Source organism: Micropterus salmoides, unplaced genomic scaffold, assembly GCF_014851395.1.
Source record: "Micropterus salmoides isolate LMB-PRFRI ecotype aquatic unplaced genomic scaffold, ASM1485139v1 Ms_hic_scaffold_16, whole genome shotgun sequence".
NCBI lineage: Eukaryota > Metazoa > Chordata > Actinopteri > Centrarchiformes > Centrarchidae > Micropterus > Micropterus salmoides.
Window position 1 is genome coordinate 23,009,891 of NW_024040707.1, and position 20,830 is coordinate 23,030,720.

At 40.1% G+C, this 20,830-nt stretch overlaps 1 protein-coding gene across 2 annotated transcripts in view; it reads left to right on the plus strand.

Moving 5' to 3' along the window:
- gnas (GNAS complex locus) overlaps window positions 1-20,375 on the plus strand; it is a 43,787-nt gene extending 23,412 nt beyond the window's left edge. Inside the window, exons 5-12 of one of the 2 annotated variants that reach the window (XM_038722957.1) lie at window positions 5,572-5,669; window positions 9,918-9,972; window positions 10,958-11,031; window positions 11,235-11,293; window positions 11,411-11,531; window positions 14,739-14,869; window positions 15,605-15,672; window positions 17,841-20,373. In XM_038722957.1, the coding sequence (XP_038578885.1) occupies window positions 5,572-5,669; window positions 9,918-9,972; window positions 10,958-11,031; window positions 11,235-11,293; window positions 11,411-11,531; window positions 14,739-14,869; window positions 15,605-15,672; window positions 17,841-17,987 (753 nt within the window). In that variant the 3' untranslated portion in view covers window positions 17,988-20,373. Of the gene's footprint in view, window positions 1-5,571; window positions 5,670-9,917; window positions 9,973-10,957; window positions 11,032-11,234; window positions 11,294-11,410; window positions 11,532-14,738; window positions 14,870-15,604; window positions 15,673-17,840 lie in introns of both variants that reach the window. The other variant, XM_038722956.1, reaches the window with a different exon arrangement.
- The last annotated feature ends 455 nt before the right edge of the window (window positions 20,376-20,830 follow it).

Sequence of the window (20,830 nt, forward strand, 5' to 3'; positions counted from 1 at the left end):
TGTTGTCATACTGTCTTACCAATTTACAGTAGATGTAAATAATGTAATAAATGTAAAATTGTACCAGAGGTCCCCCTTATAGAGTACATAATTGAATATTGTAGCAACTTGATCCATACATTTGCTTATTACTTGGAAAATATTTTATCATCAACCATAATATACCCGTCTGCAGATCAAGTCTACCCTTTTTTTGTTGTTGTTGTTGTTGTTTTTGTTACTGAACTCCCGGCAATAATAATAATAACTTGCAGGGTCTTGAACTTGCTTGTGGGAAGGTAGAGACTTGAGAGCAGGCAGCTTAAATTAGATTTCCACGTGATCATCATTTCAATTTCAATTTCTTTCAGTAATGTAAAGTACAATATGTGTGATTTTTAGTAAATGAGCTAAAACGTAAACACTGGCCTAGTCCTTTTAATGCTTTAATGCACAGAAGTTAAGTTAATAGCATCCATGTGTTATGGGAAGATGAGGATTTTGACTGTACTGCAAATTAATGCATTAGGCCCCGATAAGACAGAAAGCGCTTTGCAGGTTCGAAAACGCAAGGTTCACAGCGGTGCCTTTTTTGGTTGAATTTTGGAAAAGAGCAGTGTGCTATGTTTTTTTGTTTTTTTTTTCATGTTGCTATGCAACCACCGAATCAGCTGTCCTGACAGTCTAATCAAACATTATAGCGCCAGCGATCTGTAATCTTTGCCATATTAGCAGAAACTTGATCACAACTCACAGGTCTGTGTCTTTTGTTCCTAAAGACATCTGCTTTAATAAAATGGACAAACAGAGGGCGCCTGCTCTGGCATTGTTTGAGGGTGAGAGGTGAACAAACAAGCAGGTGACAGGGAAACGGAGATCCGTGTGGGTACATGAGACCCTCAGAAAGAGGAGACACCGCTGGTAGTACCACCAGTTGGTCCAGTAGCTTCGTCTTAATGATGGTTGGTTCAAGGCTTATTTTAGGATGAGTCGGGGACAGTTTATTGCAGTCTCCAGACAATCCAAGCAACTGTAAACTTCCGTGATCACAACTGAGGGCCCGACTCTTCATTCATTCGATTGGACAATGGGAAAAAAAACGCAAACAACTCTGTGTGCTCAGAGCGTTCCTTTTGAAACGCAAGGCGCAGCAGGCACCCAAAACGAAGGACGCCCAGGGCGCATGAACAGCGCGCGGAACGCTCACTGCCTCTCTCTGCAAAAAATGCGTTCTGTCTGATCTGAGCCTCAATTGGCATGGCAACCTCATTAGCACAACTGCTTGTGTTGATTGTACGATGGTGATTATAGGGGGACATTATGCTGGCATGCTAGAGGATAATTGGGCCAATTTTGAGTCCTTCTGACAATCACGTGGGCGTTCCTGAGGCGAGGATGGTCAAAACAGATTATTGGCCTAAATGATAATGTAGTGTGAGGGGTTTACAGATGTAATCTTAAGGTCGCCGACAGGATCAGAAGCTCCCCGATTTTGAATCTTAAATATTAACCATGTTTGATATTCGATCAGAAACCCGCAACAGCCAATGAGAGTGAGCTGACCCGGAAGCGTCACCAATGTCTTGTGCATTTGCACGCGCTATAAAATGTATTAACCATGCAGATTCCCTCTTGTCAGCCACAAGTTTATTGGTTCATCCACAGGTGTATTCCCTTTTTTTGTTAGTGTGCAAAACACACACAACTACAACAGTCTGCCTCCATGTGTATATGTCTGAAGTCACTTTTAATCACGTGTGTTTCTGTGAGATCCCACGTCCCCTGCCACTCTGAAATCATTTAGTGTAAACGCATAGTGTGTTCCCCCGAGCGCGTCTTGACTGAATCGTCTGGTGTGTGTGTTCTTAAGATTTAAATATTTAAAATTGGTAAAAATCTGGCGTTATGCTGTGCTATCCCACGTTTTAAAATCGGTTAAGACTTGAAAATCCTAGCAGCTAAAGCACCTCTTGTGTCTTTCCATACAGTAATAGATGACAGCCTTCAGCCAACAGGGTCAGCTGTCCTAGCAAACTAGCATCTACACATCAACCCTGTTGAAATGTCCTTGAGCAAGACACATGTTGCTTACCAGCTCCTGTGGCTTTGTTTTTAAACACTCTGACCTCTTGGGGATTGATAGTGTCACATCTCTCATCATCAAATTTAAGGTTTTCTTGGTTGTCTAGTTTGATGGGTTCAATGTTGTAATGCAACAGTAACTGAAGAAAGAAGAAGACAGGGAGGCTGTGAAAGAGAGAGAGAGGAAGCAAGTAGAGAAGGGTGTTTAGAGGATGCATTGCATCAAAAAAAGAAGAGTGAGGTGTGTTTTTTTCTTAAAACGCATGACTAATAATAAAAGGGCACTCTGTAAACACATGATGAGTTTGGTGTCATGGAGAACTGCATGATGAAAGAATTTTCCTACATGTAAGGGACAGTGCAGCTGACAAGATGTCTCTCACTGACGGGTCGTTGACATTACAGTCAAAGACATTTTCCAAGTTTAGTGGTAATTTGAAGCAACTGAGGCAAACAAGGATGTAGAACTGCAACAATAAGTTGATTAATCAATTTAGTTAACCAACAGAAAATGAATGTTTTGTGATCATTTTAGTCTTTAATCGTTGGATGCTACAAGGATGTCAGGTTTATTCCTGATCTTGTTGAAATTAGAACCGAATCTTAGAACAAATGTACATCTCTTCACCACATCCTAGCCAGAACAGCTTAACAAAAGAAACAATTGGATTTATAAAACCTTTACATAAATAAAGTACATTTTAGAGATACAGGACTTGGATGTAGCAACTCAGTACTATATGTTTAAGATAATGGAGTTACACTGGGATATTGTAAAATATTATGATAAACTAGAAAGAAAGAAATAAGACCGCTGTTGAGCAAAAACTTAAAAAAGAAAAGTTAATAAAGAGTTACTTTAAAGACGATAATGATCCATATTATTCCTAAATGAGTGGGAAATGGAAGGTAGGGGACAGCACGTGTATGTTCAAGTCAAGTGACCATCTTCACCAGATACATTGATTTATTCATTTATTTATTTACGTGGTGGCGCTAAGCTTATGCTCTTACCCGGAGTGACTTATAGTAAGTGAGCAGACAGCAAGCAAATGTCTTACTCAGCGACAATTCATTAAGACTCAGCTGTTACAGGAATCAAATCTATGAGTTTTCCTATGCGGGATGCTCTCTTTAACCACTTAATCAGCCCGCTGCCCAGGAATTCCACTCCTGCTGAGCTGTTGGGAAGCAATTATTTGTTTACGGTTGCTGTTTGGCTGTACTTGTTTGGTTGGATTGACTTGTTTATGACGAGCACGGCATAGTTTCCAAGTTATGAAACAGGATGGGGAAAGTGTATTCTGCCTTTTTGTTGGGATCTGCATGAGAGACAGACGGAAAGCGTTGATATAAGGCGTGTGCGTGTGTGTGTGTGTGTGTGTGTAAAGAGAGATGTCTCTGTTCATAGGCACATCATCTCTTTAATTTATCTGGTTGTTTTTTATGCTTTACTAAGCATTGAATAACTTCCTATAAATAGATACAGATAGTAAATTGATCTATTCCATTATCACGTCATTTAATAGAATGACTGTGTGCAGAGACAGACAGGCGTCCGTGTATTCCTGCTCTGGAACAAAGTAGCTTGTGTTGGACCTGAATTAGGAGAGTTCACGGACACGTAAACCACAAAGTTCCTGTTAATGAACCTAAACAGCCCTACCACATACAAAATACACTGCTGAGTCACTGTACTGAGTCTATACTGTATCTGCACCTTTACTCTGAAACGCAGTGTGGACTGGATTAGATTGAACAGAGCAGGTCAAAAAATTTAAATAACACATATCAGTGATATTTCTCATCCTCTCCTGTTATTACTGGTTTTATTACCTTTATTCATTACAGATACATTTCTGCTGATATACTACTTACAGATAAATCAGATGTTGAGTGAACTGACATGTCCTCAGTCAGTTTTACTGTCAGTTGTTTTTAATCTACATTAGGAAGCGAGGAGTTTGGATCCTTTGATTATAACTGTGTCCTTTTAATGTAGTCTGGGGTGCTGTTGACCATGTCCCATGCGTCATTGCAAGTTACCAGGTAATGGGTACTGCCTGGATCACTGTGTTTTCAGCAACACCCTTGAAATTAAATGTACAGAGGACACCTGTTCAGTCATTACAAAGAATGCAAAAGGAAGTGAAGTGGTTAATCCATGCCGTGTCCCACCATGTGAGTGAGTACGCCTATAGTGCCTGTGTGTAGTGACGTGTCCCTCTCACCCTCCACCACTATTTACATTTACAGACACCCATGCACAACGTACACTGCATGTAGTGTCAACAAAAACGCTGAGCACCCGGTACCCTCAGACACACAACCCTGTTGTGTAAGATGCACACTAGATAATACAGAATCTCTCCTGCTCGTAGGAACGCTTTCCTTCTGTGATGCAGCAGACAAACTTTTGGTTAACCATTTTTAATTCAAATAGGTTTTTATAGTTATTATTAGGGCTGGGGCGATTCATCGATGTAATCAATTACGAAAACTTGTTTGTCAGTAGTAGTCACTTCAAATAGATTTTCTCCCCATGTTAAAAGAAATTCCTGTGCCTCTGCTGTTATGGTAACATTACACCATGCGTCATCTAATGTTACGCAGGTTTTATATTTTCTGTTTACTTAAATATTTAACGGGCACGTACAAGTGAGTAAATGGCTTAAACTAACGTCTGTAAATCGTTTTAGTTAATTACTTTGCCGCATACTGATGCAAACATACATTTGCCATTGATTTACTTACTGCATGTTACTCCAGTAAAATCCATGTTAGAACCGTTTTAAGTTTTATGTCAAGTACTTCAGCAAAAATACTGAATATCCAATTAAATTAATCTGTGTCACAGGAATCCTTTGAATTCAAGGTCCAGTATTTTTCTGATTGGGCATCTAACAAATAGGGTCTGTTGTTGTTGTTGTTGTTGTTAACAACAATAATAACATTATTATTATTAATAATAATAATAACAATATTGATATTATTAATATTCTAATACAGCAGTGGTGTCAAAATTTGACAAATTTTAAAATATGTCATTATTATCACTATTATCATTATTCTAATGTGTTTTGTGTCTCTTTCAAGATGATGACTCAATAAAATATTGAATTGTTAATTAGAAACATTTTGTATATTTATTTTGGATACATTAATTGTTATATTAATCAAGTAATAAAATATTTATAATTATTAAATTAGTCATTAGATTAATCAACTAATCGAAAAAATAATTGTTAGATTAATCCATTTAGAAAATAATCGTTTGGTGCAACTGCTTAATAGTATGTAATCAGTATGTAATCAAACATGAGATGGAAGCAAGTGTGTGTTTTGTAATTTTATCTTTAAAACAATTATCGACCAGTGCATCAGATGTCAGCTTACAAAAACACAGCAGTAAATACTCCAGTTATTCTATTAAGCAGCAAGAATAAATATGGTACTCTTCTGAGACCGTTTCTGCCTCCTGTCATTCATGTATTTCTGTTTCCTCCTCAGGAGTTTTACGACCATGCGAAGACACTGTGGCAGGATGAAGGGGTCAGGGCGTGCTATGAGAGATCCAACGAGTACCAGCTAATCGACTGTGCACAATAGTAAGTAACCATCTGCCGGTACAGATACACGTTGACATTATCTCTAGACTGAGGTACCAGTTTATTAGGTGCAACTGCACAATTTAATGAAATGCTATACAACAGCTTGGCAGAACACACATTGGTGAAGCTTATATAGTTTAGTTTTTATTGGCACTGTGTCAGAGAGGTGTAGACACAACTCGCAATATTGGATTTTAATCTGCAACTAATGATTATTTTTGAATTATTTGAGTAATTTGCTCAGTTTATTAATGTGGGTCGTTTTGCCTTTTATTTGGTTTGATATGGTTCACACTGCCAGATCAGAAGTGAACCAGGGCAAGCAAAGTCACATGGGCTCGGGACATCTTGGTGCTTCAGTGATGTTGGAGTACTTGCATGCCAAGAAGCAACAGTTCTCCCCCTGTTCAGTTTCGTGTACACAGTGTGGAGACTTTGCTTCTTTTAGCCTAATTATTGACACGGTGAAAGGTTGTATTGTTATACTTTTCCAGCTTGTTGTGTTGCTCTGATTAATTACTGTGAAGCGATCAAAATCGGTCACTTATTAAGATGAATCGGGCAGATTCAGACGCATGTCATCGTCATCGGTCAATGTAGTTACTAGATAATGATTTAAATAATCGCCTCATTTATGATGCTGATGTGATGTAGCACCACTGCTCAGTTTCCCTGAAGCCTAATAAGCCCAATATTATATTTCATAAAATGTAAGAATTTCTTGTGACATCAGTGTAGGCACTCTTAATTTCAGGCAAGGTCGTGTGCCTCCAGTATAAAACACTGCCGTATAGCAATTTTTACCCTCTCTGTGCTATTTGTTATTGCTGTTATTTGTTTATTCCTGTGTCATTCTTCTCTCTTGCCTTTATTGAAAGGAGAAGTCATTCTACAGATTGAATGGAAAAGCACAAACAAGCCCGATGTAAACTTAAGGCAGCTTTACAGTAATGTGTCATGTATCTTATTAGACAAATTCTTAGAAATATACATGTACAATCATAAAGCTGCTATAGGATTTGGCTCTTCAGTAACATCTAGTGGCAGCTGTAGGATATCGCCACAAGCTTTGTGCCCATTACGTAACTGCAGAGATATGACTTGAGCCTCCATGTGTACCTAGCAAATGTTATTACGTTTTACACTGGAGCACGGTGAAAATTGATTCAGGTCAGACACATATTAAGTCAATGCACAGATGAGGCCCAACATTAGCAACATCTGTGCTTGTCCAACCAATATTTCGCTCCACATCAGTTTGCAGTCAATCAGCAAATTCTCAAAGCTGAGCTGACTGGTTCTGCCTGTTTATAAAGCTGTTGAGGCAACACAAGTGTCACTGGCAATGATCTCAAACATTTGCAAATCTCAGACTGCTGTTCAGTGTTAAGACACTAAACTCTTTATTATTGTACATGCTCAACATCTCATACTCAATTATTATCATCACTCATTATGTCTGATGCAGTTTGAAATATGTGCAGTTGGCAGTATGTTGTGCCCTGGGATTATCTAGGCCCAACTCTGCCACCTGTCTCTGTCAAGACTTTGACTTTATATGAGCCCCTCTGCCTCTTTTTCCTTAAACATCTAAATGACACATATGTTGGGGTTTTTTTTTTTTTTTTTTTTTTTTGCACAAGTGCATGTTAAATTTGTTTTCAGCAGCTCAGAGTTGATTGTTTTCCTTCCCAAAGCAAAGGAAAAGCGGGTAAAAACACAGGAGAGAAAAATTACAGTGAAATAGTTTTCATGTAACAGCAGCAGTTTGCAGTGTTTGGGAGCAAACATGGCCGAGGCTGAGTCATCTACAGATCACAGGATGTTCAAAGGAGGAGAAGGGGTGATGTTTGGGAGGGCTTACCTTCGCTGCACAGCTGTGGACTACGAGTTTGTAGCCTTAACTGCTTTTCATTACTCTTGGTGCATATTACAGTCATTTCATTTAGCACTTTAGGTAGCTCTTTTAGAAGTTTACATGTGGAGAAACTCTTCACGCTGTTTCTCCCTCAAGTGGTTGAGATGGTACAGTCCAGTCTTTTCTTCCCTCCCTCTTCTCACTCACACAGCCAGCACTAAATCACAAGCTCATCCTGCTCTTGCTTTCTTTTTCCTCCCCTGTCTTCCTTGTCTCAGTTCTCCATCGGGCTGTCTTCTTTCTGGAGCTACTCCAGTCGCACTAGAATGGGAGCTGATAGACTATTAATAGCGCCTGTGGTTGGGTCTCCATGGTAACCGTGCTGGAGGCCAGGGCGCTGGGGAGCTATTTTTGAAATCTGCTCTGTAATGTCAGACAGACGCCACTATGCTTTCATTCTATGTCTCTGTCCTCCTCTCCTTCCGTTTCTTCCCCTCTTTTATGTTCACGCTCACATGCACTCAATCTCCTTTTCTCTCTCTGGGCATGTGAACCCTGTAGACGTCCCTCTATCTATCTCTTTCCTTTAGTTTCACTTTGTTTCTCAGGAATATACAGATTTTTGGCAAATAAACCCTTAGATCCTCTTACTGTTGTGCTAATTTCCTTTTCCTGTTACCTAGTTCACCTGTCATGCTTAAAGAGATTTAAGATGAGTTTTATTTGTAGTTCCACTTCCCCTCAGCCCTTGGTATTGCATAACAGCATACTTTGCACTGAGGCCAAATCAAACACACCTTGTACAATTTCAGCCCAAACTATTATGGATCAACCGCCATTTTTAGGCTTAGCTCTGTACTGCTTTTCACAAATCATCAGAATCACCTGCCGACTCATTTCAATGAGGCGAAGGTGTCTTCTGCGGGTAATTGCAATACATCGGCACATCATAATTGGCTGCATCGGTTTCTGATTTAGACCTTTCTGTTTGGGATCTTTATGATTATTATAACTGCTTATTGCTACAGGTTTATGATACCTTGCAAAACAGCAACATTTACAGATAATGTTGGGAACAAAGAAATCACACAAGCTGAACAGCACAACAAAGGAAGGGATAGTTTGGGATATGATTATCTGTAGTCCGTGCATTACCTGCAGTAGATGGCGGTCGAGGCGTCCCCACTTTGGAGAAGCAGAGAATTGTATCAGTTTGGAAGCTAATCAATGCACTTCTGTGGACAGGGTCAGCAGCAAAATGTTATTTAGCCACCTAAAAGAAGGCCCACCGAAAAAAATCAATATCAGTTCAAGTGTACGCTATATTTAGTTTCAGCGGATCGCCTTGCCATCAGACAGCCATTTCCTTTATACAGCGCGCAGCCAAGTTGCACCTACGCATAGGAATACGGAAGTACTACGGTTGAGAAAACCTAGTTCCGAAGGAATTTATTCCTCAGTTGATAATTTTGTATGGCTGTTTTTGATAACTTCAATGTTTCAGTCATGTCTAGGGTTTTTCAAACTTTGTTGTGAACTAATCAAATCATAGTTTGCCAATTCACCAGCTTTGTATAGTCCATGTCTTTATAATATGATATAAAAAGATTTCTGCTCATTTGCATTTTGTATTTATAGATCATCTGAAGTGGTGGCGGTGTTGATGATGATATTTAGTCTTTTCCAGGAGATTTGGCCCACTGTCTCACACTTTTACTACATATCAATAAAACTGTTCCATCAGTAATAAATACAGCATTAAATGAATGAGCTCTCTGGGTTTGCTTGTGGAGGAGAGCTTATTTTCTTCTTGTGCATAAACAACCTGAAACTTGAAATGAGCAATACTTTGGGATTTTTAACCCGGATAACCTCTGCTTTTTTGTTGTTGTTGTCCCAATCACTTCTAGGTATATTTATTCCCGTTTGGCACACGTACTGATGCATTTTGACATACTGGGCCCTTTAGTGTTTTCCGTGGCTATTGAATGAGCTTGAAGGTCTCCTGCCAAGCAAAACAGTATAATTTATGTTGATTTTAATGGGGAGTGTCAGTCACATTGTCAAACTTTTGTGTTAAAGGCCTTTCCATGCCATGTAGAACCTATGAGGGAAATCAACTGCTGTACTTCATATGATAATCAAGCAGATAGATGTGTTATGCATGAATGTTTTTATTGAACTTTTTACATAAACACACGGTGCTTTTTAAATGTTGTTGGTGTCGAAACTGATGATGCAGAAAATTGCATGTCATGTTTGGAGTTCCAACTGTTCTTTCTTGTTTTTAAAAATTCTTATTGTATTCAACAGCTAAGCCACTATCTGTAATATTATCCCCATAATGGTTTTCTTACTTGTCATTTTTTCCCCCCTCCTTTCTCCAGCTTTCTAGACAAGATCGACATTGTGAAACAGACTGACTACACTCCAACAGATCAGGTGAGTGACTCTCAGCCATCACAAAGTTAATATTAACCACACTTAATTAAACGTGTATTTACTTTTCTATAGAGATATTTCAAGAGAAAGTGGGTTGGAAAGTATGGTCTATATCACATATTAATCAGCAGTCGATTACTGTCATGCCTAATGACTAGGGGTGTGATGAGATATCTCATCAGGTAAAAAGCTGTTTTCACATGCTGTCAGTCAAGCCACACATTAATTCTCTCACGCAGTGAAAATTCCCAAAACAAAGACACAGAAGCGGAGGGAAGACTAAATCGTGACTCAGCAGGGATGATATTACAAGAGAAAAGTTGATCTACAGGAGAAACAGATCTCAAACCAGCACGGAATGCCTGAGAGCTGCACTGACTTATGTTCTGTTACAGTTAGGCTATAGATTTTGAATTATCACCTGCCACTTAAATTTTGTGTTTCTGTACATAAATCTTAAAAAAATCACCATCAAATGGTGCAGAAAATTTCATCAGAATGCAGGGATTAAAGTGTTTAATACTCAAAATTTTCATATAATTCAGCATTAAAGATTTCTTAAAAATAGTGTTAAAATCCAGCTTCATCTCGATCTCATGAACCCAATCTCGAATATCCTCTTGTCTTGTGGGTTAAGTGTCTCGTCACACCCCTACTAATGACCCGTAGTAAGAAGGAAGAGGTGTTTGAGTTGGATCTTGATCTATCTAGTGCATTTGTTTTTAGTTGAAATTTGACCTGGAGTAGAGCACCAAAGCTTCTTAAAACTGAATTTACATCATTTTCCAAACCATCTAAGATAAATCTTATATATACCCAAATTGCTCTATGCAAGTTTTTCACCATGATCTAGAAAGCAAGTCCAGGACACAGATGCAGTTTGTAGAGTGTGAAGCTTGCTCCAGATTTGCAATGTAATGAATTCTGTAGAATATCTTTATGATCTTGGAAACCTTTTTGTTACAATTTCTGTTATTTTTACTAGGATTTGCTGCGGTGCAGAGTATTGACTTCAGGAATCTTCGAAACAAGATTCCAAGTGGACAAAGTTAATTTCCAGTGAGTAAAAATATAAAGACAAGAAGAGGGAGTGCTGCTGTACTGAATAACAGCATGGCTGTGATTTGGGTCGTAGGTCTTAGTTCAGTATTAAACATGTGCTATGACTCATGATAGCAACACGTTGACCAGCTTAGAGAATCTCAGATGAACAGTTTCTCCACAAGATAGCGTGTTAAAAGTCTCTTTCTTGTTTTACACAGTATGTTCGATGTTGGCGGTCAAAGAGACGAACGCCGAAAATGGATTCAGTGCTTTAACGGTAACTTCTGGGTTTTTTTCCGCTTCCTCTTAAGCCACTCGGCTCATATCTCTTTTTTTCTCTCTCTCTCTCTGAGTCTCATTTATCTCTCCATCTCTGTCACACTCTTGTCCTCAGATGTAACGGCCATCATCTTTGTGGTGGCCAGTAGCAGTTACAACATGGTGATCAGAGAGGACAATCAGACCAACCGTTTACAGGAAGCCCTCAACCTCTTTAAAAACATCTGGAACAACAGGTGAAGAGAGACGGATGCGGTTTCAGTCAGCATGTTGTAAAAGTGTGTTTACATGGATTTCCAGTTCCACAATGACAAGACACTCTTATCTGTAGATCGAAAACTGGAAAGCCTTCTCAGAATCTTCATTTCTGAAAGGGGGGGTCACTGTAGACAGATTATGGTTATCAATAAAGTACAGTGCACAGGCTGGGAAACAGGCTGCTTTTTCCCGTGAATGATTGCATAACAAAGTGTGGGGGTTCCTTAGCAACAAACAAAGCATAATACCAGTCCGGGTCGTACATTACGCAAAAACACAAAAGTTGTGTAATGGTCTTGAATGATCTTTGGCCTAGTGACCCAATCTTAATGCCCACTCTCAGTCTCGAACTTAATAATAATAATGATAATAATAAATTACATTTATATAGCGCCTTTCATGAAACCCAAGGACATTTTATTAAATTAAATATGCATGACACAACAACAAATACTTTCAGAAAAACTACTGGATAATCATCCCTAAGGGAGTTTCCAGGCAGTGGTGAACAGATGGTGTTTGAGGAGTTTTTTAAAACATGTCCGGGGATAAAGCGTTATATCTGCAGGGAGGGCTGATGTGGGGAATGGAGAGCAGGCCAGCTTCCGAGGGCTGGAGGTTATGGGGTGGGGTGTATGGATGGAGAAGGTCAGAGCGGTACTGTGGGGCAAGGGCATGGAGGGATTTGTAGGTGAGGAGGATTTTGTAGTTGATGTACGACTTGATTGGGAGCCGGTGAAGGTGAATGAGGGGTGGGGTGATGTGCTGCCAGGTCTTGCTGCGGGTGAGTTTTGGACATACTGGAGCCTGTCCAGGGTTTTGCTGGGGACCTGAAACAGGACTCCATTGCAGTAGTCCAAACGAGAAGATATGTATGAGGGTTTCTGCCACAGAGTCGGAGAGTGATGGCCGGAGTCTAGAGATGTTTTTGAGATGGGGGAAAAAAGACGGTGATAGATTTGATATGAGGCTGGAAAGAGAATGTGGGGTCCAGGATGACACCAAGGTTGCATACCTCAGAGGATGGGCAGATGGAGCACCCGTCAACATCTAGGATGAGGTCTCCATCCTTCTGGAAGTTTTTTTTTTTTCTTGTTTAGTTTGACTAAATTTGTTAAAGGAGTGGAAGCTGAGACCATGTTGGCAGATATCCTGACCATGCAGGTTAGCATGTAGATGATGAAGAGGATGGGTCCAAGCACAGACTTCGATAAATCCACACTTCTGACTTTGCCTGAAGGAACTGTCCCTAGTGAAACACGGGGGTTACCGGGGGGAGCCAGGAAGCGAGAGAGAAAAAACACGTCAAGCACGCCTTATAAATAAAGAAAGAAGAAGAACGGTAAACAAACAAGCATGGAAGGAGCGACCAACCCTGATGTTAACATGGTTTGGGGAAAAATAAGGTTTACATGGATTTAAGATGGTAGGCTACATAGAACGCATGAAATCAGAGGAATACAATCACCTTATTACACACCTAGTTTATTCAACAGTTTATTTTAGTTTTTGCTTAAAGATGCTGTTTAGACCAACAATACTACATTGATTATTGACAAGTCATTATTGACAATTACCTCTCATCCACTCTGTAGGACAAGAGCTTGCAAGATGTATAAATCAGGCAGTCATCCCTTAAAGGGGCATTATGGAGTTTTCAGCTGCCTCTAGCGGTGCAGTTTTAAGATTGCTACAAGTCGTGTGCTTATACGCATGCTCGCTTGAAGTCCTGAGCGAGCATGATCCGAAACACAACCGCTTTCATACAGACATCCTGTATTAAACGCAGGAACACCGGCATGCCGACCCATTGCTTTTCTCATTTTCAGGCTCTGTTACTGCAACGTTATATTGTATGGGTCACGTTAGTTACAGCGACTGAGAGGTGGAGAAGCTGTGTACCTGATTATCAGTAAAGGACAATAAATCTAACTTGAATGTCACAAAGCAAACCGCAGCAGGTTTCACTGCCTGACATCACTATAACATTAGGCTAGTAAAGAAATTGCTCAACATTTGTTGTGTAGCATTACATACTTTCTTGCAGTCTAAAATCAACACTTTGACAACACTGGTGGTACACAGGATAGTAATGTGGGTCGTGTTAGCTGGTGAAGTAATGTGGAAAGCCATAACGTTACATATTATAAAGCAATGTACCGAATAGCATTAGCAACTGCTTGGCATTAGGAAGCGAGCTAACATGACTCTCTCCGTGTTTCTCCAGCCTTTCTGATATTGACCGTTTTCACCGACATCATCTGAATCTCTTTGGCCTGACAGGCTTTAGCACATAAACCTTTGTTGTTGTTTTTATCCTTAAGTGGAGTTTATGTTGGAGTCTGTGTTGTGCTGGGAGCCGGTTTTATGGTGTTAGTGGACTGCATGTCGTTAGCCACAGTGTTGTTGCTGTAGTCAGAGAGAGGCTCGAGGGCGCGCGCAGGGCCACATCCCGACCCAGTGCCACATCCCGACCCAGTGCCTTCACATTAAAAGCAGAATAGTGGCTGTTCAGAGCAACAGAGAAAACAGACGTTTGCTTCATTTCTAAGTGAGGCTACAGCCCATTGACAATAAGGCAGTAAAAATTTGATTTATTAATCAGTGATTTTTTGAAAAACAACATATAGCCCCTTTAAGTGCCTTAGGCAAGAAGAAAGGAAAATACATAAAATTGCCAAGGTAGCGTAATAATGTCGCAAAGTGCTGTCTCATTCTTATTTATAGCATTTTGAGTCCTTGCAGCTTCTTGCCCTCAATCACTTACCAGGTGACATCAGTTAAGTCTGTGAGGGTTCAGGGCTTAGGGTTAGGGAGGGACATTGAGATTTGGCCAGTTTCTCAAATTACAGCAGACATGGCGTTCACTGAGTTTAATACCCAAATTTAAATGTATTCGTTATAGTACTGAACCCAGACAGTCAGAATTTACTCGATTCTTTGTATTGTAGGTTTCAATTGTGGACATTTCTGAACTGTTTTTCAGTTGGGGATCCATGCACACATGTTAGAATAATAAGTATCTATACTTTTGATGTCATATTCTGATAGAGCTGACACCCACTGAACTTGTGTTTTTTCTGTATGTATTTGACCATCTCCAAGCAGGGGTTTCTTCTTGTCTCTCTTGATGCTTCGACACAGTTTGATTTAGATGTTGATTCTTACTGTTTTGTTCTCTTCAGGTGGCTGCGGACCATTTCTGTCATCTTGTTCCTAAATAAACAGGACCTGCTAGCCGAGAAGGTGCTGGCAGGGAAGTCCAAAATTGAGGAATACTTTCCTGAATTTGCTCGCTACACCACACCTGATGATGGTGAGCACTTGTAATACAGTTTTATCTACATACAGGCAGTTTTGACCTCAGTAAGCCATTAAGACAGGAAGATGTGAATGTAGTTGGGAAATTAGTAGCAATACTGCCTTTTTCAGCTAGTAAATATCTCTATTAGAAACTTTCAGGAAATAATCTATTGATTGTTTGTAAAGTTGGGTGACCAGATGCCTTAAATTGTCCCAGCTGGAATCTGGTCTCAGAAAAATACCAAGATGTCCCAGTTTTCCTCCACCTGTGCCAAATATGTCCCAGTTTTTAAATTTTCCTTACTTGTCACTGTAAAAGTTAACTGAGCATGCACATGCATTCTTGTGTGTCCATATGCCAAGACACAGTGATATTTCTGTAATTTCAGAAATGTATGTAAGATTTTCATTAAAACAGCTGTGCAAATACTCACTCAAGCTGTTGCCGTGTAATTACTCCAAAAAAACATTGCATTTAGTTTCATTGACCACAAGAGGTCATCCTTAATACACACCTGTGAGGTTGTTCTATTCACACACACTTGATCACAATGAAGTGAATTTACTTTTTTAACTTGTTACATTACTACTCGCATCATAATGTATACCTGCTTACTAATAAATCCCCCCAAAAATGCCAGTTTCCATCCTGGTGTTTATATGATCCATTCATGGTTGAATTGTCCCCTCCTGAGAGATTTCATGTCAAGAGAAAATTGTTCTCATTTGCCTCTCTCTCCTCTTCTAGCGACACCGGAGCCAGGAGAAGATCCACGTGTTACAAGGGCAAAGTACTTCATAAGAGATGAATTCCTGGTAAGTGCATTTCCATAGGTATGCTTTTGTGCCTTTATGTTGTGCAAAACTTGAAAGGGCAATTCTGGTAAGTCTATTTTGTTGTTATTGTTAACAAATCCCATGATAAGACCAAAACCAATGATGAACAGTTTCCTCTTAACAAGTATTGTCTGATATATTGTTTGTTATCCAAAAACGCTGCTCCTGAATGCATATAGGGGAAACACTGGAAGACCACAATGGGTGTCATTCCTGTCTGCTAAGAACAGCAACAGAGGCTACAATTCACACAGGCTCACCAAAATTGGAAAATAGTAGATTGGAAAAACGCTGCCTGGTCTGACAAGTCTCGATTTCAGCTGTGACATTCAGATGGTAGTGTCAGAATGTGGCGGAAACAGCATGAAAGCATGGATCCATCCTGGTGGTGTAATGGTGTGGGGAATATGTTCTTGGCACACTTTGGGGCCCCATAGTACCAACTGAGCATCGTTTAAACGTGACCTGCATATTGTTGCTGACCATGTCCATCCCTCATATGACCACATCCATTGCACCCATCCTCTGATGGCTACTTCCAGCAGGATAATGCACCATGTCACATAGCTCAAATCATCTCAAACTGGTCTCTGAGGAACGTTTCCTCCTTGTTGAAAGTATGCCACGAAGAATTAAGGCAGTTCTGAAGACAACAGGGGGTCCAACATGTCTGTGTGTAATATTTAGGACGATATATTGACAGAAATGCAAATAATATAACTAACTATGTTTTCAGTTATGTATAAAGACCTTACATAATGAACCATTATGTTCTCTTACCTTAGAATGAGCCATTTCTATCTACATAATCCGCGGATCCTCTTGCATGGATGTCGGCATGTTGCGTTGCCATGTTTCTACAGTAGCCCAAATGGACAAACGGCTCTACAGAGTGGGTTTCGTCACTTGGTTTAATACATATAAAGAAGAACAAGTAACGTTAGTAGTAGTCGTCCATTGGTTTATTAGAAGTAAGAAAAGAAGAGAAATTTGGACAAATGGAGGACCACACTTATTATTTAGCACAGGAGCCGACCTGCGTGCTTGGAAAGGGAGGGGTGAGCGGTGCATTCATGTGGTGTCCGAATAATCTGAATATTTTTTCCTCCTTAAATCGTTATTGCAAAAAGAGAAATAAAGTGTATTGGGACATAAAGAAGTATATAGAACTTTGATTCGTGCAAAATCAAGTGCAAACATGTAATTTGTAATATGGTTATAACGGTTAGTTTGCTGGCCAATGTAGAGTGAACTAGATGTCTGCGTGTTGTTTATACGCTGTGATAATGCTAATCCAACACATCTTTGTAGCAGCATCCATGTTGATTCCACAATCCGACTTAAGAGCACATGAACACACACTGAAGTCGGAAGAACGACTTTACAACTCGGGAAATGGGACTATCCGAGGAGCACAAGAATGCATTGTGAGCCACTGGTTGCAATTCGCAACCCTCACCACTAGATGTCACTAAAGCATAATGTGCATTTCATTAATAAATGACATCATATATAACAAAGTCCTATTTAGAGGAAGATAAGACAATAAAGGAGGGTGTGCTTTAGGGCGGACTACCTTGTGATTGACAAGTCGCTACCATGGCGACCTGTCGCTATCTTTGCGACCACTCAAAGCACTGTTATACTACATCGCATTCACCATTCACACACATCCATACACTGGTGGAACAGCCACCAGGGGCAATTCGAGGTTCAGTATCTTGCCGAAGGCTCCTGGAGGAGTCGGGGATTGAACTGCCGATCTTTGTATTAATAGGCAACCCGCTCTACCTCCTGTATTTTTTAGTTTCTTCAGTAGGAACCAATAGGCTTGGGTCTGAGTGCCAAAGAAAGGGTAGGAAAGTTTGAAAGTATTGAGGGACGGAGTTACACATGTTGGTTTTGGTCTTTTCATGGTATTTGTTGACATTTAAAAGAAATATTGAATAATTTAATTAGCTAAATATGGCATGACCAAGAATGCGTTTGTGCACTGTATGTGTCTGCTTTAGATCGGCTCTCAGTTGTAAATGAAAATTGGAGACACTTTGTGCTGCTAGAGATACCTTCAACAGTCAATCGGCAACTATATTGGTTTGTAATATATGTCCTGAAATACCTTTTCACCTTTCTTTCTCCATCTATAGAGGATCAGCACAGCAAGTGGGGACGGAAGACACTACTGTTACCCCCACTTCACCTGCGCCGTCGACACGGAAAATATCCGCCGCGTCTTCAACGACTGTCGAGATATCATCCAGCGGATGCACCTGCGGCAGTACGAGCTGTTGTGATAGAAGAAAGGTGTATGGCCAAAAACACATCGGACTATGAAAAACCCTGAACCTTGAGTCTCTGAACTCCCCTCTTCCACTGAAGTGTGTGAGCTCTTGTGAAGAACGGAGGCCATTACACACGCACACGCACACACACACACGCGCACGCACGCAGACTTACAGTAAACACAACCTGAACCCAGAACTTCCCCTGATGCAAACTTGCTACCTGCAGTAAATTGAGCTAATTTGATGAAAATGTTTGAGGGGCTAACACATAAATGTACTCTGACCTCCACCTTCAGCCATACTCCGAGCTCCTTACCTCTTAACATCATATATAGTCCCCATACACGTTATCTTCACCTTTGTGGGAAGGGGGTGTTGAGCTGCAGTTGAGATTGTGAGACTTTTGCTTTTGTTGAGGCCGGGATGAAACTGAGAGAGCTACTACTTCAGTAGGAAAGATATAACTGTCGAATTACTGCAAATAAAGACTAAACATGTCATAACAGATCAGCTTAACACTGTATCTAACAAAGAAAACAAGCACTGTGCTCAGGACTTGACTCAAACCATGTACACCAATCCTTCCTACCATTTACACAGATCCATAAACCCAACCACAGTATCTGCTTGCACACAGAAACATATCACACCTGCTTTTTACTGGACTGCACAACCGGGTGCATCCGGAAACGTACTGATCTACCGACGAGCAGCAGGTTCGTTGAGCTGTCAGCTGACAGTGCTTTGAGATTAAACAGACTGAGTGACTGACTGTGCAGCCGAGCCCCAAGGAGCAGCGTTACCACAAACTAAACGAACCAGGGGCGTGTCGGGATCAGTCAGGCCGCACGGGGGGGCAGGGGTTCGCAAAAACAGTACAGAGCCAACTCCGATGTGAATTTGTCTGATGGACTCTAGACACGTTTTACAGGGACGACGATGACAGTCCCTGGACTTCTCCACAGAACTGTTTTGCCACTGGACATTGCCTTGTTGGTAGTGGAGCAAAACGTGATGAGGATATATTGAATTTAAAACAAAAGGAAACAAAAAAATGCAAACTTTTATGGCACTTAACTAATGGAGGACACAAAGCATCCTTCCACAGTACAGTACCATATAAGTTAAAGAAAACTCTCATCTTGTCATGATTGACCCTGTTATACTGTCTCCACAGCTGTTTATGTCTGTGTAGACTTTTGTGCCATTGTGCCCTGTGCGCTCTTTTCTTTATCTTTACTCTCCCTTTTTTCACCCCTTTTCTTCTTACAATTTTACTCACTCTCCATTTTCACATTTCTCCCCCTCTCTCATTTTCTCTTTCACTCTCCCTTCTCCCAATCACCTTTTCACATGCACTTTTACCTTACTGGCAATGCTCATTTGTTTTAAGAGGAAATAGAATATAACAATCCTGGAATATAAAAAAGAAGATGACAACAACAAACGGGACACTAATTTTTTTTTTTTACTCATGTGGTCAGCTTGCTTTCACCTTCCTGGCATTCTTCCCTCTGTCATTCCGACTCCTTTCCTCCTTCCTCCCCGACTCCTTGCTCTTTTGTATGTCTGTCTTTACTTTACTGCTGAACTATTATTCTTGTACAGACTGTAAAATGTATTATTTTGTACAACTTTATTGAAAAAAAAATTACTTTTAGAAGATCCCTGTGCCTTGATCACGACTGTACGTGTGTAATGAGCTAAAGTGGGTGTGATACTGCGCTGTATAGCTTGGCCAATCCCCTCCTAACCCCCTTCCTCTCTCACCACTCTCTCTCTCTCACTGCTCTCGCTCTCTCCCTCTCTCGCTCTCGCTCTCGCTCTCTCTCTGGACAGAGGACAACCATTCGTGGCTCTTGTAGTTTTATTTCTCTCCCCTATCCTCTCATTCTCTCTTTATGATTTAAATGTCTATTTTTGGATCCATATACCCCAAAAAGATAAATATATGAAATGTATATGGGTTTAAAAAAAAAAAAAAAAGTATTTTATTAGAATCAAATGAACCTTGACAAATTGTACACTTGATAGTGTGCGTATTGCTATAACTTAAATCCTTTCAACTGAAGTTGTGTTCAGGTTTCTTTTGTTTTACTCCGTTGACATCTACAAAGGACATTTTGAGGGTTAAAGAAGAGATGACAGATCCAAAACATTGCTTGTTTCTACAGAGATCTTATTCTTTTGCTACAAAGGCCAAACAAAATGACAAAAAAGAAAACATTTAAGTTTATTTTCTGGTTGCTAGCCTTGCACAGCAGAGGCGGCCTGTACAGTATTAGCATTTCTGTCATTTCAATGCCCTAGTCTTCATTTACTGTGTACATCAAATATGGGTCTCTACTTTCTGAACAGAAGCTCTAAGAAATAAAAGTTTTTTTTGGTGCAGACAGCAAGAGGTCTGTCATTCTACATATAAACACTTCATAGGCAACACAACTCTGCTTTCTCACATAAACTGCATTTTTGCAATCTTATCCCTAAATTTCCATCAACAGGAAGGGCTGTTGTAAATCCACGCTAGAGGAAGTGGAGTTTCCTGTTCGTTTACCAGTCATTTCCTTTTTAGATACCCTTAGTTTGTATTTATTGGGACAACCATGAAGATGGTAACGTTTCTGTCAGCAGGCCCTCTGGTTTTGAAGCTCAGTAATTTGGAAATCAGGTTGAAAGTTAAATATGCAGTTGGCTCCTCAATGAGTTCCTAAAGGTAAACATGTACTGAGTGGAGTAGTTCTGAATATCCAACCTTATTCTGGAAAATACAACTTCTGATTTGTGTGGGGTTTTTTGTTTGTTTTTTTTGTTTTTTTGGTGTTTTCATATGTTGCTATGACAACAGTCAGGAA